The sequence below is a fragment of the Macaca nemestrina genome, chromosome 11 (assembly GCF_043159975.1).
Source record: "Macaca nemestrina isolate mMacNem1 chromosome 11, mMacNem.hap1, whole genome shotgun sequence".
In the NCBI taxonomy this organism is placed as follows: Eukaryota; Metazoa; Chordata; class Mammalia; order Primates; family Cercopithecidae; genus Macaca; species Macaca nemestrina.
The window spans coordinates 69,764,805-69,791,866 of record NC_092135.1 but is presented as its reverse complement, the minus strand read 5'-3'; the positions used below and the strand labels follow the sequence as shown (position 1 = coordinate 69,791,866).

General features: G+C 39.9%; 1 protein-coding gene across 5 annotated transcripts in view; it reads left to right on the top strand.

The window, feature by feature from the left end:
* Positions 1 to 27,062, top strand: part of LOC105483242 (solute carrier family 25 member 12) — a 227,773-nt gene that overhangs the window by 117,936 nt on the left and 82,775 nt on the right. For 4 of the 5 annotated variants that reach the window (XM_071072930.1, XM_071072929.1, XM_071072932.1 and 1 more), the window contains exon 3: positions 22,380 to 22,522. In XM_071072930.1, coding sequence (XP_070929031.1) covers positions 22,380 to 22,522 — 143 coding nt within the window. Of the gene's footprint in view, positions 1 to 18,533; positions 18,555 to 22,379; positions 22,523 to 27,062 lie in introns of those variants that run through there. The other variant, XM_071072933.1, reaches the window with a different exon arrangement.

Sequence of the window (27,062 nt, the reverse complement as noted above, 5' to 3'; positions counted from 1 at the left end):
GTAATATAGATGAGGTTAAATTAGTGTCAATTAATTCAGACTATGTGGTAGAGCCCAGATTCAAATCAATTCCAAAGCCCAAACCCATACCCTTATACTACTGGTAGGATATTGAATGGGGTGACATTTGAAAGACAGAGGTATGTCAGGGGATAATGGCGGTGTATTTGTTAAGAAATTTAAAAAAATCTGGTTACTTAGGTGATGAAATTTTAAAAGTTTCTTTGCAGTGTAACTGTCTGGAATAGTTAGCCAAGGAATTTGGATTTGAAACAGTAGGGAGCCACTGTGGGTTTCCAAGTAGGCAAATTGAAGTGGTGAATTTTGGCAGCTTTTTGTATATGTTGGATAAAGTATGAAGAGATTGGAAGTAGGTTAGGTGATCAGCTGAGAGGCTATTGAAATAATACTTGTGAGAATTAATGACCTACAGTGGCTGATGACTGGGGAAATGAAAAGCAAGGAGAGTACCAGCGACTTATAAGGGAAGAATCTGTCAAATTTGGTATTAAATGTGGAAGTAAGGGAAGAAGTAGTGAACCTGTCAGTTTTAGGATAGATGTTAATTGATAAGGCATCTATTTGGATAATTTTTTGGGGGGGTGGGGTTAGTTTGGTTTCTAAACAAATGTATCTCACTAAGTTAAAGTTGGATTTGGACAGATACAAATTTGTGCAGGTGGTAGATGAATTCCTTGTAGTTAAAAGAATTAAAAATATAAAGCAAGGCAGAGGATCAGGGGCTGATTTAAAAGTGATATCTCCAATTGAAGTGGGAAGGAGGAGGAGGAGAAATAGGGAGAATGGTCCCATGAAAGTTTAAAGTAGGAGTTTCACAAAAAGGGTGTAATTAAAGGTTAAAATGTAGATTATTCTGTTATTAGTATGATTTAGTTTGGGGAGGATTTTGGGGTCACTTGAGTTTAGAATTATTTGAGCTACTTAAAGACTATAAAGAGATGTAATTTTAAATTTTAGAATACAGTTGAAAACTCTTTGTAAAATATAGATCTGTGGCATTAACTGTCTAAGTTCACAAATAGTAAAAATTCCTACTTTCAAATAAGAATATTTCGTTAAACTTTTGAGTCATAGGTCAAAAGTCATTTGTAAAACAATAAAATGGCCAGGTGCAGTGCCTCACACCTGTAATTCCAGCACTTTGGAAGGCTGAGGCAGTTGAATCACTTGTTCGAGACCAGCCTGGGCAACATGGTGAAAACTTGTCTCTGTAAAAAATATAAAAAATTAGCCAGGTGTGGTGGCGCACGCCTGTAATCCCAGCTACTAGAGAAGCTGAGGCAGGAGAATTGCTTGAACCCAGGAAGGGAGGTTGCAGTGAGCCAAGATTGTGGCACTGCACTCCAGCCTGGGTGACAGAGCGAGACTCACTGTCTCAAAAAAAAAAAAAAATTAAAAAATGTGTATGTGTATATTCTTATTTGAAAGTACTGGTATATCAGGTGGGTGCGGCAGCTCATACCTGTAATCCCAGTGCTTTGGGAGGCTGAGGTGGGAGGATCACTTGAAGCCAGGAGTTCAAGACCAGCCTGGGCAGCAAAGCGAGATTCCATGGCTACAAAAAAAAAAAAAAGAAGTGTATGTGTATATATATATATATATATATATATATATAAATGTAGCTGGGTGTGGTGGTACATGCCTGTAGTCCTAGCTGCTCTGGAAGCTGAGATGAGAGGATCACTTGAGCCCAGAAGTTCGAGGTTGTAATGAGTTATCACCCACTCCAGCATGAGTGACAGAGCAAGACTTTGTCTCAACAAAAAAAAAAAAAAAAAAAAAAGGAAAAAAGAAAAGAAACTGGCAACTGACTTATCTATATATCTATGTTTAGTGAAATTATATGAGAATTGGTGCGAGAGTTCATAAGCAGGGCTTTGTAAGAGTAAAGCATTATTATTTTGAATATAGGGAAATAGGTTCATTTTTCCTGTGGTGTTCATTGCTTCTCAAGTTTTGATGAGCTATGTTTCTATTAGTTAAAACACATCAACAACAACAATATGCACTAAGAGTCTGCCTTTTTCTGCCCACCTTCATTCTGCTAAGTTCATGAAATTGGAGTACAACAAATGAATTCTTATGTGTTAGGCTGTGCTGTAATTTTACAACTGGTTCAAGCTAAGATTTTACCATTACCACCCTTACAACTGTCATTTTTTGATTTATCCCTTTCTTCTTTTAACCTCTCTCACCCACACACTGTCATTGATCTAATTTAGCTACATCAGCAGTATACAGTAGCAAAAGGAGACGATAGGAGCAGCGAAGAAGGAGGTGAGGTGGGACAGCAGGAACATCACAGGCCGTTTGTTATAAGTCTGACAAATTTCTAAATGAAGAGTTAATTTTGTCTGTCCCTTGTGGCAAAGCAGATTTATCAAAAACATTTAAATGAATTATTTTTAAATCTCTCTCTTGTTAATAGACTTCTTTTGTTTGCTGGTATATTGTATAATAAAGGCAATATATGTTAAGACTGCAACTATAGGCCGGGCGCGGTGGCTCACGCCTATAATCCCAGCACTTTGGGAGGCCGAGGTGGGCGGATCACAAGGTCAGGAGATCGAGACCACAGTGAAACCCCGTCTCTACTAAAAATACAAAAAATTAGCCGGGCGCGGTTGTGGGCGCCTGTAGTCCCAGCTACTCGGGAGGCTGAGGCAGGAGAATGGCGTGAACCCGGGAGGCGGAGCTTGCAGTGAGCCGAGATCGCGCCACTGCACTCCAGCCTGGGCGACAGAGTGAGACTCCGTCTCAAAAAAAAAAAAAAAGACTGCAACTATATTTGCCAGATCAAAAATTTACTGAAATGTAGACCTCAAATATTATTTTAATTTTGTTCTTTTTTCATTATCACCAGTGTAACAATGAAGATCATATCCCATACAAAATTATGAAAATGTGCTTTTTTCCTGTCTTATTTTAGGTTAGAGAATAAAGAGGAGAAGATACTGTTAATGTAAAGCAAAGAGCGATTCCTCCTTAGAGTTTTTAATAACATTACTTTTTAATGGAAAGATATGTTCTTTTATTCAAATAATTTATGTATTTTACTTATTTTTGGCAGTAGGCTGGGGCTGAGAAGGCAGTAAAGCAGGGCTTTTAGCAGGAGACCCTTACTCTTTGTTGAAATATACATTAGGGCTGTGTTTCCAAAAGTGTGGAAGGTGTACCACAATATTAGAGTAACAATAAGATTATCAAGTATTAAAGGGTGATACAGTATTTGTGGAAACAAAGACTCTGAAAAACAATCTGACAGTGGTTTAAAATAAAAAGAAAACATCATTTGAACAAACAATGGTATTTTCTTTTGGATTATTTATCCCAGAGACATAAAAATATTTGTAAAAATATAAGGCTATAGGGCCAGATGCAGTGGCTCACGCCTGTAATCCCAGCACTTTGGGAGGCCAAGGCATGTGGATCACGAGGTCAGGAGATCGAGACCATCCTGGTTAACACGGTGAAACCCTGTCCCTACTAAAAATACAAAAAATTAGCCAGGCATGGTGGCGGGCGTCTGTAGTCCCAGCTACTCGGGAGACTGAGGCAGGAGAATGGCGTGAACCTGGGAGGCTGAGGTTGCAGTGAGCCAAGATCGCGCCACTGCACTCCAGCCTGGGTGACAGAGTGAGACTCTGTCTCAAAAAAAAAAAAAAAAATTATATATATATATATATATATATATGTGTGTGTGTGTGTGTGTACAGGGTTAACTGCAGCACTGAATTTTTCCTCAAAAAAAAAAAAAAGCCTGGGCAACATTGCGAAACCCCATCTCTACAAAAAATACAAAAACCTAGCTGGGTGTGATGGCATGAGCCTATAGTCCCAGTTACTTGGGAGACTGAGGTGGGAGGGTCACCTAAGCCTGGGAGGTTGAGGCTGCAGTGAGCTATGATTGCACCACTGCACTTCAGCCTGGGTGACAGAGTGAGACTGTCTCAAAACAAAACAAAACAAAAAAGCTATTATATTAAAGAGGAGTGATAGAAGACTTATGGAATAGCCATACCGTGTAAGTTATGTAGATACTAAAAAGGATGAGTTAGGCCTAGACCACCAATTTAGAGAAATTTTTCAATGTACTATTAAGTGAGAAAGATGGAAATAAGTATATATAGCATGATTCTGATTTGTAAAACAAAGTCATTTTATATATGTTGTGTGTAATGTTTACGTATAATATGTTTGTGTATGATTTAATGAGCACTGAGACTGAGAAAGGTATGAGAGGATAAATACTAGGTTGTTAACTTGGGGGAAGAATAAAGAGGAAAATAGAAATAGTCTCAATGTGTATGTATTAAGCTTTGAGCAAGTGAGTAATTTAAAAAGGAGGAATCTAGCAATTCAGAGCCTGAAGCTACAAGAGGATTTCCCAGCATAATTTGGATTGAATAAACCCAGTATGAGACACACAGAATAGGATCTACAGTTTTATTAACCATGCTATTATAATTGAGGGTCTTCACCAGTTCCTCAGAAATATGGAACTTGAATATGATAACCTATTGATTGATTGATTGATTGAGACAGAGTCTTACTGTGTTGCCAGGCTGGAGTACAGTGGCATAATCTTGGCTCACTGCAACCTCTGCCTCCCGGATTCAAGCAATTCTCGTGCCTCAGCTTCCTGAGTAGCTGGGATTACAGGCACATGCCTAGCTAATTTTTGTGTTTTTAGTAGAGACGGGGTTTCACCATCTTGGTCAGGCTGGTCTTGAACTCCTGACCTCAGGTGATCCACCTGCCTCAGCCTCCCAAAGTGCTGGGATTACAGGCGTGAGCCACCATGCCCAGCCTTTTCTAAATACTTTAGAAAGTATTTACCATAAACTATATAGCGTTCTCGTTAAAAAAACAAACAGTATTAGGCATTAAAGGCAGACTAGCAGGATGGTGAGACTTTGTCCTTGAATCAAGCAGAAGGATTCAAAAATAATTGAAAATTAGTGTTATTAAATGCCATGTGATGTTCTGCTACCAATCAATACACTTTTTTTTTTTTTTTTTTTGAGATGGAATCTCGCTGTCACCCAGGCTGGAGTGCAGTGGCTCAGTCTCGGCTCATTGCCAGCTCTGCCTCCTGGGTTCATGCCATTCTCCTGCCTCAGCCTCCTGAGTAGCTGGGACTACAGGCGCCCGCCACCACGGCCAGCTAATTTTTTGTATTGTTAGTAGAGACGGGGTTTCACCGTGTTAGCCAGGATGGTCTCAAGCTCCTGACCTCGTGATCCGCCTGCCTCAGCCTCCCAAAGTGCTGGGATTACAGGTGTGAGCCACTGCGCCTGGCCAATCAATACACTTTTAATTGCCTACTATGTACCAGGCTAAGCACTTTACTAGGTTCTACCTTTATAGAGATAATATAGAGCTGCTTAGTCAGGGTAGGGACAATACAAAGGACTTCAGTGAAGGTAGAACCTCACATTCTTTTTTTTCTTTTTGGTGGGGTACAGAGTTTTGCTCTTGTTGCCCAGGCTGGAGTGCAATGGTGCAATCTCAGCTCACTGCAACAACTGCATCCTAGGTTCAAGTGATTCTCCTGCCTCAGCCTCCTGAGTAGCTGGGATTACAGGTGTGTGCCACCACATCTGGCTAATTTTTTTTTGTATTTTTAGTAGAGATGGGGTATCATCATGTTGGCCAGGCTGGTCTCAAACTCCTGACCTCAGGTGATCCACTTGCTTCGACCTCCCAAAGTGCTGGGATTACAGATGAGAGCCACTATACCCAGTCTAGAACCTAACATTCTATGGGTAAGGTAGACAATAAAAAAAGCCCACAGAGCAGACCACGAGGTCAGGAGTTTGAGAGCAGTCTGGCCAACAAGGTGAAACCCCGTCTCTACTAAAAATACAAAAATTAGCTGGGCATGGTGGTGGGTGCCTGTAATCCCAGCTACTCGGGAGGCTGAGGTAGGAGAATTGCTTGAACCTGGGAGGTGGAGGTTGCAGTGAGCTGAGATTGTGCCACTGCACTCCAGCCTGGGCGACAGAGGAAGACTCAATCTCAGGAAGAAAAAAAACAGGCCCACAGATTGGCTGGGCACACTGGCTCATCTCTGTAATCCCACCTCTTTGGGAGGCTGAGGCAGGAGGATCACTTGAGGCCAGCAGTTTGAGACCAGCCTGGCCAACAAAATGAGATTCTGTCTCTACAAAAAAAAAAAAAAGAAAGAAAAAAAATTAGCCAGGTGTGGTGGCACGTGCTTGTAGTTCTAGCTACTAGGAAGGCTGAGGAAGGAAGATCATGTGAGCCCAGGAGTCTGAGGTTACAGTGAGCTAGGGTCATGCTTCTGCACTCGAGCCTGGGTGATAGAGTAAGACCCTATCTCTTAAAAAAAAAAAAAAAAAAAAAAAAGCTTACTACAGATTGTGACACGTGCAAGGAAATAAACAGAATGATGAGAAGGGCCATCGTTTTTAAAATCATTTTTCGAGAGAGTGGTCAGTGAAGGGCCCTTAGGAGGCAATATTAAGAGCTAAGAGGGAATGAGGGTGAAGTGGAGGGAATTCCAGAGGGCTCACACGTACAAAGCTTAGATATAGAAAAGGGTTTGATGTGTTCAACAAACAGAAAGGAATGACCAGTGAGAGCTGAGGTGGAAGGAGCCACATCCAGCAGGGCCTTGTGTAGACCATAAAGAAAAATTTTGATTTTTTTCTAACACCAGCATGAAAACCACTGAAAGTTGTTCACCTTGTGAGTGGAATGATTACATTTACAGTTTAAATAGATCATACTGCAATAGAAACTGTTTCTTATACATTTCTGTGCTTGTTTATGGATGACTGCTTTGAGTAGACAGTGATTCTTTCAATTTATTTTATTTTATTTATTTATTTGAGACAGAGTCTTGCTCTGTCGCCCAGGCTGGAGTGCAATGGTGTGATCTCGGCTCACTGCAGCCTCCACCTCCCAGGTTCAAGTGATTCTCCTGCCTCAGCCTCCCACGTAGCTGGGATTATAGGTGCCCGCCACCTTGCCTGGCTAATTTTTGTATTTTTAGTAGAGATGAGGTTTCACCATGTTGGCCAGGCTGGTCTCGAACTCCTGACCTCAGGTGATACTCCCGCTTCGGCCTCCCAAAGTGCTGAGATTACAGGTTTGAGCCACTGCACCCGGCTGATTCTTTCAATGTAATGTCCTCCCGTCTATAGAGTTCCTAGAACATCTTGAGCTGGATGAAACTCCTTTTCATCCAGGAGGCAGCAGAATGTACCTGGAGCCTACATGGGATTTGTAGTCTAACCTGGGTTTGAATCCTCATTTGAAACCTTTTGGCTTTAGGTGTTTACTTTTGGAGCCTGTTTTCTCATCTAAGAAGGGATTACTACACCTAGCACATAGAGATGTTCTAAAGATTAAATAAAATAATATGTAAACTATGCAGAACCAAGTAAAGCTTAGTTCCTTATCTATTTCCTTCTCTTCTTTTTTTTTTTTTTTTTTTTTTGAGACGGAGTCTCGCTCTGTCGCCCAGGCTGGAGTGCAGTGGCCGGATCTCAGCTCACTGCAAGCTCCGCCTCCCGGGTTCGGGCCATTCTCCTGTCTCAGCCTCCTGAGTAGCTGGGACTACAGGCGCCCGCCACCTCGCCCGGCTAGTTTTTTGTATTTTTTAGTAGAGACGGGGTTTCACCGTGTTAGCCAGGATGGTCTTGATCTCCTGACCTAGTGATCTGCCCGTCTCGGCCTCCCAAAGTGCTGGGATTACAGGCTTGAGCCACAGCGCCCGGCCTCCTTCTCTTCTAAGTTGAGATTAGGGTGTTTTGTTTGTTTGTTTCTTTAGTAAGATCTGAGTCTTTTGTCTTCTCCAGATGACTGTGCTGGACCTAGTCAAGAGACTAAGATGTTAATATGTATTTATGCTTATGTACATATAATCAGTTAATTACTTACATTCTTGAGACATCCATCTGAAGTTATTGACAAATACCTATTTCTCCCAAGTCTATGAGGTTCTAAGATGTTGTATAGTCACAGTCTAAGGCTGGGAGACCCGAGAGACCATGGAAGATGTTTGCCGTTTTCTTCTGAAACTTCATTTGCTCAGTCTGGACGTGAAAAAGAGTAACAGTCCAACCATAGGCTCTGAAATCCCAAGACACAGACTTGAAATACATATTATTTTTTGTGCGTAGCTTTCTTTTCTTTTTTAAATTCACCACCTCCCTGTTCTGTGCAGATTTCCGTTAGTACTGTGGAAATTTCTGAAAGCATCTTCCACGGAAACCATTACTATGGCCAGCACTGGGTTTCTAGAACTGGAAGAAACACACATTTTGAAAAGATGTTAGTCAGTACTATTTCAGTCTTCAGTGACAGGCATTTTGGTTAAACATGCGTAGGGCTAGAATGTACTGGCTGTAGCGATGAGTGGGTCAGGAGCTTAACTGCTATCACCAGGGATCATGTACCTCTCATCTCTTAGTTTCGGTTTCTGTTGTGCTAGCTTCATTCTCAAACAGGCTTTGCCATATGGAGCATCCCCAGATTAAAACCCTACCCATTCACCTGGAAGCCTAGGGGTGACTCAGGGAGGCTGGGAGACAGAGATGGCAAGAGATTCTGTGCCTCCAAGTCAACACTGCTGTATTTGGTAGCTTTCTAGAACATTCCAGTGCAGCTGTTATACTATCTGCAAAAATGCCTTAAGTGAAATGACAAAAAATAACCAAAATTAGGACCCCTGAAGAAGAAATGTATCCTCACCTCATTTTTTCTTCAGATACCTCTCAGTCTTCTTTCTAGTCTTTTTCTTATGGTGATCTTCCTCTCCCCATCTTCTTTTCTGTCCTCACCCTACCCCTCCCATCCCATGGCTGATTATTTTCAGCAGCTCTATTCAACACAGATTGCTATTGATTGTCCTACAAAGAGCCAGGTACTGTGCAAGGTGCTAGAGGTATGAAGATGAATAAGGCATCCCTGTTTTTAAAGGACTCATAGCCTAGAGTTACTTAAATTACACATCCCTACATTAATACATTTTGTTTTGTTTTGTTTTGATATAGAACATTCTGTATAAAGCTGAAGGCTTGAAGTCCTTCCTGAGCTCTACCCCAAAAGCCAATAATTCCCTGCCACCTAAGAGGTAACCACTGTTCTTGGTCGTGTTACTTTCTGATCTTTCCCCATACATTTACATAGAAAATATGGAATTTTGGCCAGGCGCGACGGCTCACACCTGTAATCCTAGCACTTTGGGAGACCAAGGCGGATGGATCACCTGAGGTTAGGAGTTCAAGACCAGCCTGGCCAACATGGTGAAACCCCGTCTCTACTAAAATACAAAAATTAGCCAGGCGTGATGGCGGGTGCCTGTAATCCCAGCTACTCGGGAGGGTGAGACGGGAGAATCACTTGAAACTGGGAGACGGTGGTTGCAGTGAGCTGAGATCGTACCACTCCACTACAACCTGGGTGGCTGAGTGAGACAACACCAACAACAACAACAAAAAGAAAATATGGGGTTTTGTGGTTTTAAAAAACATAAACAATAATAGCTAATGCTTACTGTGTCACTGTTATGTATCAGGCACTATTTTAAGTGTTTTATGTAAATCATCATATTTAATCCTCAGAACAACTCTATAAGGTAGGTACTATTAATATTCCCATTTTACCGGTGAGGAAACTAAGCCCCAGAAAGGTTAAGTAACTTGTTCAAGGATATACAATAAACGGAAGAGCCTTGCTTTATATATTTTAATGCAATTTGCCTTTTTAACTTATTATTATTTGGAGATACAGGTATGTTAGTTTGTAAAGAATTGTTTAATTATTTTTCTGTAGCCTTTTAAAAAACTTTGTTATGAAAAATTTCAAACATATACGAATCTAGAGAAAATAGAATAATGACAGATAGATACCATGGATGATTAGAGGGAGAAAGGAAGGAGGGGAACAGGGTGGAAAAACTATTGGGAACTATGCAAACTATCTGGCTGATGGGATCATTTGTACCTCACACCTCAGTATCACAGTATTCCCTTGTAACAAACCTACACATGTACCCTCTGAATCTAAAATACGAATTGATATGAGCCCGGTGCGGTGGCTCATGCCTGTAATCCCAGCACTTTCGAAGGCCGAGGTGGGTGGCTCACTTGAGGTCAGGAGTTCGAGGCCAGCCTGGCCAACATGGTAAAACCCCGTCTCTGCTAAAAATACAAAAATTAGTGTGGTGGCGCATGCCTGTAATCCCAGCTACTAGGGAGATTGAGGCAGGGGAATTGCTTGAACCTGGGAGGTGGAGGTTGCAGTGAGCTGAGGTTGTGCCATTGCACTCCAGCGTGGGTGACAGAGGGAGACTCCATTTCAAAAAAATAAAATATGATTTGAAATTTTTTTAAAAAAGGTTTGTTGTAATTCTAACTGAATTAATAAATATTCTTTAAAATCATACAAAAAAAAAAAAAGAGAAAACAGTATAATGAATCACCATCTATCTGTCATTCCATTGTCACCAATTATCATGGCTAACCTTGCTTCATCTGTATTACAGCCACACTGGCTTATTTTGAAGCAGTTCTCAGACATCATCTTGCAGTATCCATAAATAGTTCACTATGTATCTCCAAAAGATAAGGACTCTGAAAAACCAACCAAATCATAATACCATTATCACACCTAAAAAATGTCTTGTCATCAATTTCTTTTGAGTGTTGAAGTTCTCTGATTGTTTCATAGATTTTTAAGTAGCTTTGTTAAAAACAGAATCCAAGCTAGGTTCATACATTGCATTTGGTTGATCTGTTTCTTAGATCCTTTAATACTTTCTGCACCCTACTATGTTAAAGGTCCTTATTTCTCTTTGGTAAAAATCTTGGTATTTAATCAAGGCTTATCAACATTAAGGCATTCCATCCCCCTAGGAGCAGCACCTTCATTGTCAAAATGATGTGATTTGCCCAAGCTTATACATATATATGCTCCTTGTATGTTCCCATGGTTACATAGACCAAGAGACGAAAGTATTTATTTAAGAAATGATGCAAATTAATTACTCAACTTAATCTGTCCTGGGAAGTATTCTAGTTCCAGTTATTGAGTTCTTTGGGTCATTATTTTATTTCCAAGGTTTTTGGTTATTTTGAGTGGAAAATTGTCTTGGTAGATCTTCTTTATTATGGTAGCTTCAGTTGATTTCAGTGATTAATAAGGGTCTTGACCTCCCTGCTGTGTTAGAAATTGCATAATTCAGTAGGGCTTACTGTAGTGGACAGTGAAAATATATTAAAACAACAACAAAAATAAGCACATAGTATTCATGGAAGCAGTCTGAGTTAGGAAGGCAGAGCACTGAAGAATTTTTTTTTAGCAAAATCAGTAAAATGTTTTGTTTCTAGTTTATCCAAAATATGCAACTGAAAGTGCTAATCAAAATTAGATATATACAACTGCTTTTCCCTAACGCTCAGGTAGTTGACTTTAGTAACATCAGAAAAATTTTACATTACTAAAATCCCTGTTTTAAAAAATTAATATGGCTTAATAAAGTTGTTAAAAAGTCCAAGTGGCCATATGTGTTTAAAATAATTTTTTTCTTATAAAGTATTTATGATAGAATGCTCTTTTATTCTAATTGAACTAACATAATAAGATAAGGCAAATTACACATTGTACTGTTTAACAGGGTTTGTGTGTCAGATCTGCTGTGGTCTTTGCTCCTTATGCAGAGTGCTTGTGTAGTGAAAGGGCATGCATTCCCGACTAAATTTGGCTTCCGTTGGAAGTAAGAGCCGTAACAGTGAAGGACAGTAAGAGAACTAGCTTCATATGCTCAGTTCTTGCTTTGGTACATATTGTCCTCTTTTATTGTTCAAATAATTCATTTTTCTTTGTGGGAAATGCTCTATGAGATATCTGTAGTTACTAAACTTCATGACATTGTCATTTGAGTTACTGAAATTGAAAGGATGTTAAGATCTGAAAATGTCAGTTCATCTCAGTTGGAACAAAGTCATGGAGGAACAGTTTGTTTTGACTCATATTACAGCCACATGTTGGTTAGACAGAGATAAAGCTGCCTAGACCAGTCAGGACTGATCTCGTGGTAAGCCCAGAAATACTGGCAGCCAACCCAGGGAAACTTTGGCTTGGAGAGAGATGAAAGGTTAGAACAGTAATTTCTTCATGTTTGGGCAAAAGCAGAAAAATTCACTAAGCAAGGAGGGAAATTGAGATCCTATGCTTTTCTGTTTCTAAGCATTTTACAGTAACTATTTCATATTATATTTTACAATTTTGAAGTACTTTGGTGTTCAAGGTGTCATTTTTGCCTCACAATAGGACAGCAGTTTTTCTGCAAACCCTTGTTAAAGAAGAGGCTCCAAGAATCTGCATGTTTTGCCCAAAAGTTCTCGAGTTAATGGCACAGGAGTTTAGAACCCAAGTTTTCTGACCCAGTTTTAGTGTCCATCATGCCATCATCTCTGAGCTACTTGACAACAGGCACTGTGTCTTGTTGATCTCTGCATCCCCAGTACTGGGCAGCAGGCATAGTGGCTGGCACACAGTTTCAAAATCAATGCAAAATAACCTGAAAGATTTGATCTTAGCAGATTTTTGGCTTAAAAAGTAGTGTTTCTAGATATATTGCCTTAGTTTTGTGTGCATACTTGAAAAATCCTTAATCTTGAAATACCATATAATTTTTTAAAAGTAACCAGTTTTCTAGTCCTAACACATCAGAATTTTTCTTTATAGTCTCTGGAATATCTTTTAGAGATATAAAACATCAAATGATCTGTTTATGAACTCAAACTATTTAAACAAGTAATTGGTATCATTTAGAGTATTTGGGCTTTATACTCATTCAAATCATTGAATTTTAAGTTAACCTTTTTTTCTTAGTGGAAATTTAGGGTTGTGTGTCAGTCTTTGTAATGTGTAGTTAATATAATAATATAGGTTGCATACATCCTTCCCCCCCGCCCCGGGACAGAGTGTTCTTCTGGTCCCCCAGGTTGGAGTGCAGTGGCAGGATCTCGGCTCACTGCAACCTCTGCCTTCTCGGTTCAAGTGATTCTCCTGCCTCAGCGTCTCGAGTAGCTGGGATTACAGGCGCCCACCACCAGACCTGGCTAATTTTTGTATTTTTAGTAGAGATGGGGTTTTGCCAGGTTGGCCAGGCTGGTCTCAAACTCCTGAGCTCGTGATCCACCCACCTCGGCCTCCCAAAGTGCTGGGATTACAGGTGTGAGCCACTGTGCCCAGCCAGTTGCATACATCCTAAAGGTCACATAAGGTTAAATTTGGTAAATTGCAAAGGAGGTACTGCTATCCAGTTTATTACAGTCAGTTGAAGCCTTGGTATGTTGATCTGTTGGCTTGGTAGGCAAAACATTTTTAAATGGCATGATCTTCTCATTTGGAGCTAGAGGTAGTTCAGTGTAATTATGATACACATCTATATATGAAACCCTGCCATCTTTTATAGACAATAATTTTGATTAAATATATGAGGATTCTAATCTCTCATAAGATCTATTTTATTTCTCAAGCTTTAGAATGCTAAGGCTTTCCCAAGCACATGCTAACTATATTCAATGTAAATTTAAATATTTCTGGAAATGTCAAAGCTGTATGTTCTTTTATATTTCAGATACTTGAGTTTGGCTTGGAAAAAGTTTAGTAAAGAAAATGGACAAGCTATTTCAGATACTGTCAACTACTTTATGTCAATGTCTTCCGTGTGTCCTTGACTTCTTGCCCAAGAGGGAATACAACTGCTTAAGAGATATCTTTGAAATGGCAAATGATGAACTCTAAAGTTACTTGGAGTATAGACATACTTGGGTAATTTCATCTAAAGTCATTTTAGTTCATCCTTTGAAAAGACAGGAACAAAATGAAAATTATATTATGAAACTATTAAATTGCTTGATATACTAAGTATGTATGTGTGTGTGGGAGGGCAACCTAGTGGGACCCCATCTTTACAAAAAAATAAAAATTGAAAAACTTAGCTGAGCATGGTGGCACATACCTGTGGTCCCCACTACTCAGCAGGCTGAGGTGGGAGGATCACTTGAGTCTGGGAGGTCAAGGCCTTCTGTGAGCCGTGATCCTACCACTACACTCTAGCCTGGGTGACAGAAAGAGACCCTGTTTCCCAAAAAAAACAAAACCCAGACCCCTGATTTAAATATATCACCAATTTTTGAGGTACCAGCTTTATTAGCATAATACCTAAAATATTTTAGCATTTTTGACTGACTGTGGGTAGACAGATTCTAGTTTCAGATATAAACTCCCTCTTTGGTTCTGCTGTTCAGGCAACAGGCTTACAGACATTGCCAAGTAATTGTCTCTAATTTAATGAGTTAATTAGTTAACTGTCTCCTGTAGAAGTCAAGTACTGACTCCTTATGGATGGGAGAAGACTTTTTTCCTCTAAGCTGTTCACTCTATCTTTCAGTGAAAATTAAGTTAAAATAGACTAGGAGAGCTGGAGAAAACACTGGCAAAATACCTCAGGGTAAGTGGTTCTTTGGTATCATTTATAACCCCAGATACTGGCACAGCCTATTTCAGTACATGTCAACTAAAGAATTTGTTTTCTTTGTTAGCCGCTGTGTCCTTTGTGGTTTATGCTAAGGCTGCTCTATTTCCTGATAGTTTTAAAGTCAAGAATATTGACATCTTGGCGATTCCATACATACAGTATACTTTAAAATTTTTTAAATTTTGGATTCAAGAGGTCCATGTTCAGGTTTCTTACAAAGGTATATTGTGTGATACTGAGGTTTGGGCTTCTGTTGATCCTGTCATCCAGATAGTGAACATGGTACCAAACAGGAATCTTTCCACCCCCTGCCCTTTCTCTCTCTCCCCACTCTAATAGTCCCCAGTATCTATTGTTCCTGTCTTTATGTCCATGTGTACCTGTTACAGGTAGAGGGTCTTGACTGCAAGTTGTCCAGGGTCTTGACTGCAGGTTGTCAGCATTTTGAACAAAGAATTGGACAAAACGCCCAGCAAAGCAAGGAAAGAATGAAGCAACGAAAGAATGAAAGCAGGAATTTATTGAAAATGAAAGTACACTCCACAGTGTGGGAGCCAATGAGCAGCGGATTAAGGGCCTGGATACAGAATCTTCTCAGGTCCAAATACTTCCTAGAGGTTTCCCATTGGCTCCTTGGTGCTTACCTCATGCAAATGAAGTGGTGGCCCACAATCGGCCTGATTGGTTGCTTTCTGCAACCAATCAGAGGCTGAAGTGAAGTTGTAAAGGACACACTCCTGTGCAAACATCTGATTGGCTGTAGAAAGCAACCAATCAGAGGCTAAAGGAAAGTTATGAAGTTACGAAGTGGTACTTATATGCAAACTGCCTGCAGTCAGTCTGATTGGTTGTGAACAGCCAATTTCCAATTTGCCGTGCAGAAAAGGTAGGGGTTTGCAAAGGGAGTAGCCTCTGGTCCTTTTGTTACTTAGGTGTGGAAAGTTAGGGTTTTCCTTTCAATTTAGTTCTAGGAAGTTGGTGTGAAACGGCCTCCAGACCCCATTCTCCTGCCTCATACCCAATATTTAGTTCCCACTTTTAAATAAGAACAGGTGATATTTGGTTTTCTGTTTCTGCATTAATTCTGCTTAGGATAGTGGCCTCCAACTGCATCCACGTTGCTGCAAAGGACATGATTTCAGCCTTTTTTATGGCTGCATAGTATTCTATGAAGTAGATGCCATACATACAGAGCACTTTTATTGTGTGTTTATGTTTTCTATTTAGTGGTTGTAGTCCTGGAGGTCAAATTCAGATATTAGAGAATAGACACCTCTGTGGCAAAAAGAACAATTGTTGCCAAATTTTGTTAATACAAAATTTCTGAAATGTTTTCGTGTGCTCCCCCCTCTTTTGTCATCTGTTAATGAAACAAAGAAGCAACACAAGCAGTTGTGAAGAGAGAGAACAAAGATCACCATAATCCCATCTCTAGTATTTTCTGTTTTTGAATTTGAGATGGAGTTCTGCTCTTGTTGCCCAGGCTGGAGTGCTTTGGTGCAATCTCGGCTCACTGCAACTTCTGCCTCCCGGGTTCAAGAGATTCTCTGGTCTCAGCCTGCTGAGTAGCTGGGATTACAGGCACCTGCCACCATGCCCGCTAATTAGTATTATTATTATTTTGAGACAGATTTTCACTCTCGTTGCCCAGGCTGGAGTGTATTGGTGCAATCTCGACTCACTGCAACCTCCGCCTCCCGGGTTCAAGCGATTCTCCTGCCTCAGCCTTCCGAGTAGCTGGGATTACAGGCATGCGCCACTATACCGGCTAATTTTGTACTTTTTTTTTTTTTTTTTGAGATGGAGTCTCGCTCTGCCGCCCAGGCTGGAGTGCAGTGGCCGGATCTCAGCTCACTGCAAGCTCCGCCTCCCGGGTTCACGCCATTCTCCTGCCTCAGCCTCCTGAGTAGCTAGGACTACAGGCGCCCGCCACTGCGCCCGGCTAGTTTTTTGTATTTTTTTAGTAGAGACGGGGTTTCACTGTGTTAGCCAGGATGGTCTCGATCTCCTGACCTCGTGATCCGCCCATCTCGGCCCCCCAAAGTGCTGGGATTACAGGCTTGAGCCACCGCGCCCGGCCTAATTTTGTACTTTTAGTAGAGACGGGGTTTCTCCATGTTGGTCAGGCTGGTCTTGAACTCCCGACCTCAAGTGATCTGCCCACCTCGGCCTCCCAAAGTGCTGGGATTACAGGTGTGAGCCACTGAGGCTGGGCAATTTTTGTATTTTTAATAGAGATGGGGTTTCACCATATTGGCCAGGCTAGTCTCGAACTCCTGACCTCAGATGATCTGCCCATCTTGGCCTCCCAAAGAAGTGCTGGGATTATAGGCGTGAGCCACTGTGCCTGACCTAGTGTTTTCTTACTTTGTATTTTGTGTTTAGTTTTTCCTTCTTTTTAATTTTTCACAGGAGTCAGGCCCAGGATTCCTTGTCAAAGGATTTGAGCGTTTTTATGATTATATATAATGTATACTTGTGTATATGTACCTGTATATTGCCAAGTTTCTTTTCAAAAGGACTGAATTTGACAAAAGCTAGATATATGGGACAGTATAAATAGTATGCTATCATTTATATAAAAAAGAAATGAATAAGAATTTCATATATACACACATATATTTGGGTGTATATATATTAACATATATATAATTTACTCGTTTATGCATAAAACATCTCTAGAAGGATACATAAGAAATCAATTGCCTCTCGGGTGGGGAATTGAACAGAAGTAGGAGGAAGACTTTTCACTGTATATTCTTTGCTACCTTCTGAATTTTGAATGGTATGAATGTAATACTATTAAAATAATAAATAAAAAGCTATTAGCAATAGGTAAAAGTACCCACTGTTTTTTCCTTTTCATGCCCACTGTGTTGGTTCAGGCCTCAACCTCTTTCACCTGTATCTTTTATTTATTTATTTATTTTTTTGAGACGGAGTCTTGCTCTGTCGCCCAGGCTGGAGTGCAGTGGTGCGATCTTAGCACACTGCAACCTCTGCCTCCCGGGTTCAAGTGATTCTCCTGCCTCAGCCTCACGAGTAGCTAGGACTACAGGTGTGTGCCACCACACCCAGCTAATTTTTTGTATTTTTAGTAGAGACGGGGTTTCACCGTGTTAGCCAGGATGGTCTCAATCTCCTGACCTCGTGATCCGCCTGCCTCTGCCTCCCAAAGTGCTGGGATTACAGGCGTGAGCCACTGCATCCTGCCCTCACCTGTATCTCTGTAATAGCCACTTACTACTCTCCCTGTTCCAAGTTAGTTCCTCTCTCTTCCACTCACCTTTCATGTTGCCATCAAGGATAGCACAGATCAGATATGTCTCTCCTTTCTTCTTAAACTTAGTAGTGTCCCACGGCTCACAGAATAAAGTTCAGACTCTTCTGTTTAGCATTCAAAGTCTTCCACCATTTGGTCTCAAACTGCCTTTTCTACTACATGTATTTCTATACACTCTCTTTATTACCGTATTTCTCTCCAACTAACCCTTCTCCCAGAAAAAAGGGTATTTTTTGTTTCAACATCTGTTCACATTAGTTTTTTGTGTTTTTGTTTTTAGTTTGAAGTACTCATTCTCTCCACTTGCAATTGAAATTGGATTTAACTTTTAAGGTCCATTCCAAGTGTTGCCTTTCTCCCTCCATTCTCTGGCCCCATCCCACCAGTCCTGGGAATGAATCACTCCTTTTTGGTTCCCGTAGTATATTTCTCATGCCATTGTTTGCAACTCATATTCTAGTTACTGGTGGACGGAACTAGTAACAGTAACTAGTAATTGACTAGTAACTAACTTGTCAGTCTCCTTACATTCTGTTTTAAGACTTCCTTGTATCCATCCTTCTTTCCAATTGCAGCAGTCTTCCTCATATTGTGCCTTTCCTCGCTCCTGCGTGTTCTTAACTCTGGTGGTTTTGTGATCTTGGTGGAACATGTCCAGTTGTCTCGTACATGTTAAGAAGAGGAAGAAAAGAAGCAATTGACAGGAATTGATGGAATCTACTTACTGTTAGTATAAATATCTTTCAGTTTGCTTTTTCTTTATCCTATGTTTATATACTTATTGTTTTGAAACTTATTATTATTATTTTTTTGAGACAGAGTCTCATTCTGTCGCCCAGGCTGGAGTGCAGTGGCGCGATCTCGGCTCACTGCAACCTCCGCCTCCCGGGCTCACGCCATTCTCCTGCCTCAGCCTCCCGAGCAGCTGGGACTACAGGCGCCCGCCACCATGCCCAGCTAATTTTTTTGTATTTTTAGTAGAGACGGGGTTTCACCATGTTTGCTAGGATGGTCTCGATCTCCTGACCTTGTGATCCGCCTGCCTCGGCCTCTCAAAGTGCTGGGATTACAGGCGTGAGCCACCATGCCCAGCCTATTGTTTTCTTTATCCTATGTTTATATATTTATGGTTTTGAAATTTTAAAGATTATTTTGTCTTCATTGTGTAAGTGTGTGAAATATCTAGAGGCCTGGGAGGTCAATAAACTTGTCTAGGGACTCACACAGGGTTAGTGGTAGAGCCAAGGTTTAAACTCAAAACCCCTTCAAGAATGGCTTTTATAGTCATGTATAGAGAACATGACTTTATTTTGGGGTGATATTTCTTGAATGCTTTTGGTAGCACCAATTAGTAAAAAAAAAAAAAAAAAAAAAAAGTCCACGTTGGGCTACTTCTTTTTATTTTTGTTCTGTAGCACAAGTCATCAAGCAACCGCTGGGCTACTTTTTTTTTTTTGAGACAGGGTCTTGCTCTGTCTCCCAAGCCGGAGTGCAGTGGTGCAATCTTGGCTCTTGGCTCACTGCAACCTCCGCCTCCCAGGTTCGAGTGATTCTCCCACCTCTCAAATGCTTTGAATGCTAACCAGAAGAGTCTGAACTTTATTCTGCAAGCCATGGAACAATACTAAAAGTTTTAGAAGAAAGGAGAGACATAATCTGATCTGTGCTATCCCTGATGGCAACATGAAAGGTGAGTGGAGGAGAGAGGAACTAACTTGGGACAGGGAGACTAAGAAGTGGCTATTACAAAGATGCAGGTGAGGGCCCGGCACGGTGGCTGACACCTGTAATCCCGGCACTTTGGGAGGCCGAGGCAGGTGGATGACGAGGTCAGGAGATCGAGACCGTCCTGGCCTAACATGGTGAAACCAGTCTCTACTGAAAATACAAATTAAGTGATTCTCCCATTCCTCTCAGTCTCCTGAGTAGATGGGACTAAAGGCACAGGCCACCATGCCTGGCTAATTTTTGTATTTTTAGTAGAGATGGCATTTCACCATGTTGTTCAGGCTGGTCTCGAACTCTTGACTTCAAGTGATCTGGCCGCCTTGGCCTCCCAAAGTGTTGGGATTACAGGCATGAACCACTGCACCTGGCCACTGGGCTACTTCTTATGCAGGCTGATATAGCACTTGGGGTGGTAGTCTCTGTGGCGTTTTTTGTTTGTTTTTTATTCTTTGGGACAGGGTCTTGCTCTGTCACTCAGACTGGAGTGTGGTGGCACAATCATGGCTCACTGTAGTTTTGACCTCCCAAGTTCCAGTGATCCTCCCTCCTCAGAATCCTGCATAGCTGGGACTACAGGTGTGCACCACCATGCCCAGCTACTTTTTAAATTTTTTGTAGAGATCTGGTCTCTCCATGTTGCCCAGGCTGGAACTCTTGAACTCAAGGGATCCTCCTGCCTTGGCCTCCTAAAGTACTGGAATTACAGGTGTGAGCCACTGTGCCTGGGCTAACTCTTTTCTTATTGAAAGAATAGGTGGCTTTGTTTAGTCAGATCCACAAATGGAGACACTTGCAATACTTGACCAGAAAGCAAACCAACAATCATTTGCCCTGATTCTTCTTCCCCATCTTGTTTCCCAGAAGCAACCACTTGTAACTCTCTTAGCTATTTCTTTTGGTATTTTCCTTCACATTTCTATATTGATATGTCTAGACATTTTTGACTTTGTTATAGTAGCTGAGGTCCTAGCTTCCTTATACTACTTCCTCTCACATTCCTCTCAGTATATTTATAATTTTTTTTTCCAAGACAGGGTCTTGCTCTGTTGCCCAGGCTGGAGTACAATGGCATGATCACTGCTCACTGCAACCTCCACCTCCCAGGCTCAACCAATCCTCCCACCTCAGCCTCCTGAGTAGTTAGGACTACAGGCACATGACATCATGCCCAGCTAATTTGTGTATTTTTGTAGAGATGGAGTTTTGCCATGTTGTCCAGGCTGGTCTTGAACTTCTGGGCTCAAGTAGTCATCTGCCTTGGCCTCCCCAAGTGCTGGGATTACAGGTGTGAGCCACTGCACCTGTCCTATTTATAATTTTTATTAAATTAACATTTGATATCTATATTATTATGACTATAAATACTGTTTATTTTGAGCCAAGTCATAGATTATGATATTTTCTATTTTTGTACAATAAAAATAATTTCTCATAGTTAAAAATTACCAAACTTTTGATTTGCCTAGTTATTTGTGTACCTATTACCAATTCATTCATTTGCCAAATATTTACTGAGTGCCTACTATAAGCCAGGCATCATTCTTGGTGTTTGGGATATATCAGTAAACAAATTAGACAAAGATTCTTTGCCTTGTGACACATTCTAATTGGGAGATAGACAATAACCATAAGTAAAATATAAAGTATGTTAGAAAGAGGTGCTGAGGGAAAAAAAGCAGGGCTGTTGAGGAGCATGATGCCCTTGATTCATGATTCTTTATATGTGACCTGGTTTTTCTCTCTGAAAACTTGTAGAATTTTCACTTCATTTGGATGTTCTGCAATTTAACAGTGATGGGCCAGGCCCTGGTGTAGATGTTAGTTTTAATTTTTCGTGCTTGACATTTTGTGAGCCCTTGTATTCTTCAGTTCTGATCTTACTGCTTTGTTGGGTGACTGAAGTAATGATCAATCTGATGCAACTCAAGGAGAAGAGCTTTGGTTGTTCATGTTTGGTTATCCCATAGTATATAAAGCACTTCAATGAGTTTCTTTGATGCAAGTATTATTATTACTTTATTTTAAAAAATTATTGATGTAAAAATTACTGATGTCAAAGAATATTTTAATTTATTTCCTATTTCCAGCTGCTGGAACTTGGTATGATGAAAGGTCTTGTTTGTTATTCCTTTTTCATTCATTTCACTTCGAAGGTTTGGCAGGTTACATGTCTCCCTGGTGCTCTTGTAGACAGGGAGCCTCTGGGAGTCACTTTCAGGTCCTGGCTGCTCTTTCACCTTTCTTAGTCTTTTCATATCTTTTATCTTACCAGTATGTGTATTTTTAATTGAGATAAAATTCACATAACGTAAAATTCACCATTTTAACCATTTTAAAGTATACAATTCAGTGTTTTTTTTTAAAGTATATTTACAATGTTTATGATGTTACCACTATCTAATTCCAGAACATTTTCATCATCCCCAAAGAGAAATTTGATACCTAATAAGCAGTTAACTCCCATTCTCCCTCTCCTTTCAGCTCCTGGCAACCAATATTCTGCTTTCTGATTCTATGGTCTTGCCTATTGTGGACATGCCACGTAAATAGTATCACATAATACATGGCCTTTAGTGTCTGGCTTCTTTCACTTATCATAAAGTTTTCAAGGTTCATACATGTTGTGCATATATTAATACTATAAAATGTTTTAAAATCAGACTCTGAATATTTGATTTTTCAGTATCCAGAGAAAAATTCTGCATTTATTATCTTTATTTTGATTTTAATACTGGCCTATAATTTACCTTTTCACAAAACATCTATTGGATATAAAATGATATTGGATAATTTTTCAGTATACATTATTTATTTGTTTTTTAGTATGCCAGTACTGAGGTTGATGGAGAGCATTACATGACTCCAGAAGACTTTGTTCAGCGCTATCTTGGACTGTATAATGATCCAAATAGTAACCCAAAGATCGTGCAGCTCTTGGCAGGAGTAGCTGATCAAACCAAGGATGGGTAAGTATCTTCATGCATTTTCTGAAAACTAATGTTCTGGAATATATTGTTAAAAATTTAAAAAACTGGCTGGGCGTGGTGGCTCACGCCTGTAATCCCAGCACTTTAGGAGGCCGAGGCAGGCGGATCACCTGAGGTTGGGAGTTGGAGACCAGCCTGACCAACATGGAGAAACCCTATCTCTACTAAAATACAAAATTAGCCAGGCATGGTGGCCCATGCCTGTGATCCCAACTACTCAGGAGGCTGAGGGAGGAGAATTGCTTGAACCTGGGAGTTGGAGATTGTGGTGAGCTGAGATTGAGCTATTGCATTTCAGCCTGGGCGACAAGAGCAAAACTCCATCTCAAAAATAAAAAAAAATAAAAATTAAAAAAACCCACAGGCTTACCTATGAGTATCTAGAATTTTAATATTAGTAAACATGTAATTAGTAATTATCAATTTGCTCTTTAGTAATTAGAAAATATGTATTTAAAATAAATATATTATTATTATACTTTTGGGATACAGAAATCATTACAAAAAATGTATTCAAAAAAATTTATTTGGAAAAATAATGGGAAGCTTTATGTTGAAAACAATTAAGATACCAGGCAAGTAAGTATTCTACTTTATAGGTCAAATTCTGAGCCAATAATTTTTAAACCACACTAACTGGAGATCTATGTTTTGTTTTGTTTTGGTCTACATTAAAGAAATATATATATATATATATATATATATATATATATATATTTTTTTTTTTTTTTTTTTTTTGAGATGGAGCCTTGTTCTGTTGCCCAGGCTGGAGTACAGTGGCGTGATCTCAGCACACTGCAACCTCCACCTCCTGGGTTCAAGTGATTCTCCTGCCTCAGACCTCAAGTAGCTGGGATTACAGGCATGCACCACCACACCTGGCTGATTTTTGTATTTTTAGGAGAGACAGAGTTTCACCATGTTGGCCAGGCTGATCTCAAACTCCTGACCTCAAGTGATCTGCCTGCCCTGGCCTCCCAAACTACTGAGATTAGAGGTGTGAGCTACCATGCCCAGCCTTTAAAAAATGATATATACTAGTTGTATAATTAAACTATATATTTTATTAAAAGTTTATAAAAATGGTGTTATTTACTGTGATTATCAAGGATACAGGCATTTCTTTTTTTCGAAAAAATATTTCATGGGAAAAGCCACATTTTATGTTGAATAATCTGAGCAGAATGAGTTCCAAATAACCAAGTATATTTCTTTCATTCATTCAATAGGTATTGAGTGCCTACTATGCCTCAGGTACTGTTCTTCGTGCTGGGATTATTAATATATCAGTGAAAAAGCCACAAAACGATAATAAGTGAATTATGGTTTGTTAGAAGGCTATAAGTACTATGATGAAAAATAAATTAGGGGAGAGTTTAGGGAGTGATATTTAGTCATTTATCTCTCTGTTTATTTGGTAAACATTAATTGAATAGCCATTGTTTGTCAGGCACTGTTGGGCCTTACAAATACAAACATAAATTTTATGAGGCTTCTGGCCTTCAAAAGAAGCTACTAGCTTAGTGAGAAAGAAAATGACTAAACAAATGAGGTGCTGTCATAGCTATATAAGAGGTACAGAGGTAACCCAAGAAAGCATGGTTACCTGTTTTGTGTGGTCAGGACAGCATCACAGAAGAGGTGATACTTGAGTGAAATCTGGCAGGATGAGTACAAGCTTGTTAGTAGTTGGATAAGTAGGGACAAGAATTCCAGGAAAGGGAACAGGAATGGCATGAAATATTAAGGGGCATGTGTGTGTGCGCACGCGTGTGTGCGCATTAGTGAATGGCAATGGAGGAGGGTTGTGTTGCAAGTACTTTGATGTGGCTGTGGCGTGGCATTGCTTTGTTGCTGGGGGAAATGTAGTTGGAGTGGCTGAAGGCTTTTGACTCTGTCCTGCAGGTATTTTTGGCCTGCTAGTGTATGGGTGTGCGAAAACACAGAAATAACAAGGAGCATCTTGCTAGAATGTCAGTTTACTCAACTAAGGGGAGAAAAGCGATCATTATTTGTATTAAAATCATATATGGCTGTTTTATGGAGTTAATGTAATATTTGCATGAATTAGATAAAGAAAATTTTGGCTTGTTATGGCAGTTTGAATCTACATCTCCAGGCCTCCAGGGCCTAGGCTCTTTCTCCTTCCTGTTGAGGTGCTTATGTGACAACCTTTGAGAAACTAGGCAGTAAGTAGTCTAAAAATTATTTCCATTGCCACAGATGTAAACAGATTTTAGAAATGGTAGGTTGGAATGGGACAAGACTCATATGCAGTAGAATCAATTTAGGTGGCTATTGTAATAGTTAAAGTAGAAAGATTGGTGTCTAAGTTCTTTGAGTCCAGGATTAGTAATGTATTCAGTTTTATTGTCCCATAGAACCTTGCACAGTGTGTGAAATTTACTATGTGTTTAACAAATGTTTGTTTTGGAAAGATTTTATATCATTTATAAATGGCAGGTATTGGGGAACTTGTATACATTTTAGTTCTAATCAAAATATATCAGCTGATAAATCACTGTGGATCATTCAATCATAGGATCTTTCAACAGTGATTAGACAATAAAGCATATGAAAATTAATTATACCTATCAGAATTCCTTATTCAAAATTATTAAAGGTAACATATATATTTAGCTCTTTTAGAAATTATCAGAGTATTTATTGTTAGTAATTTGGTCTAAGACCTGATTTCAGAATATCCATATATTTTCAAATGTTTCCTTTTGTGACTGTCTGCTCTATTCTGTCTCAGTAGTGTATCTTCTTTGAGGCTTCATATGGTTCTCCTAGGCTGAGTTGTATTGTTAAAGTAGGACATTTTCTTTTCTTTTCTCTCTTTTTTGTCGGAGACAGAGTCTCACTCTGACACCCGGGCTGGAGTGCAGTGGTGTGATCTCAGCTCACTGCAACCTCTGCCTTCTGGGTTCAAGTGATTCTCCTGCCTCAGCCTCCCAAATAGCTGGGATTATAGGTGCATGCCACCATGCCGGGCTAATTTTTGTATTTTTAGTAGAGACGAGGTTTTACCATTTGGCCAGGCTTGTCGTCTTGAACTACTGACCTTGTGATCCGTCTGCCTCGACCTTCCAAAGAGCTGGGATTACAGGCATGAGCCACTGCACCCAGCCCATTTTTCTTCTTATAATCATCTTTTTAAAAAGATATTCTCTGCTGAGCACAGTTGCTCACACCTGTAATCTCAGCACTTTGGGAGGCTGAGGTGGGAGGATCGCTTGACGCCAGGAGTTTGAGACCAGCTTGGACAACATGGTGAAACCCCATCTCTACAAAATTAAAGAAAAAAATTAGCCAAGTATGGTGGTGTGTGCCTGTAGCCTTAGCTACTTGGGAGAATGAGGCAGGAGGATTGATTGAGCCCAAGTGTTTGTGGCTGCTGTGAGCTATAACTGAGCCACTGCACTCCAGCCTGAGGGACAAAATGTGAGACTCTGTATTAACAAAAAAGAAAAAAGATATTCTCTTTTCTCCCTCTTTCTGTTTTATACCCCTTAACCCAGGGCGGTGATGAAATATTAGAATAGCTTACTTGGTACATTGTTTTCTGCCCCAAAATGTGTTCCTTGCTTCTATGGTAGTTTTTTGATGATGAGTCCTATAGATATGTTATGTGAAATGGCAACATATAATATTGCTTATAACCACTCAAGACCAAGTCTGAGTGGAACTAGTATAGACAAGTTCAAGTGATTTGGTTGAGTGTGTGAGAAAAGCTGGTCTAGGAGTGGTTGAAACATGCTCTTTTGTGCTCTGCAATCCTTCCCCCATGTTTTCTAGGATGTTAACTGTTCCTTCTCTCTTGTTCCACATCTCCTTTCCCCCACTAGATAGTAAAATAAGTAGGAATGTTTGGATATGGGTGCTTGCTGTAGAAAGCCGTGTAACATACAATACAGCATTATATATTATAAATAGCACAATCAGTGTCTAAAAGTAAAAGCCGTTAGCCAAGTATTATTTGTGGGATTGTGGCTTAAATTTTGAAGTTCTGGTATATAATGAAAAGCAAAATGATTTTATGCATTTAATGCAGATCTCAGAGAGTGTAATTGTGTGATCTAATCTAAAATATTTAGACAGTTGCTTGCTTGAAATTGTAAATTATAGAACCATAGTTTCTATATTTAGTCCTAGTCAGAATTTTATCTGGAAGTTCTGTTCTCCTATGATGTAGAAAACTAGTTTTCTTTTCTACTACTTTTTCCCCCAAGTGTTTTCCTTTATGTTACACAGGCATATAGAGGAACTTTTTATGCAGAAATCTTGATTGTTTTAAAAATTGTAAAATTAACATATTAATATTTTGTCATTTTATTAGTTCCTATTTACTAAATTGAAAAGGGGCTTCGTAGAAAATTTTTGAAAAACACACCAAATTCAGAAAATATATTTTTCAAACTTATAAAATGAATACATGTTCTTTCTAAAATGTCAGACAATGGGGTAATATGGTAAAAAGTGAAAGTACCTCCTTATCCCCATTACAAGAAAAACG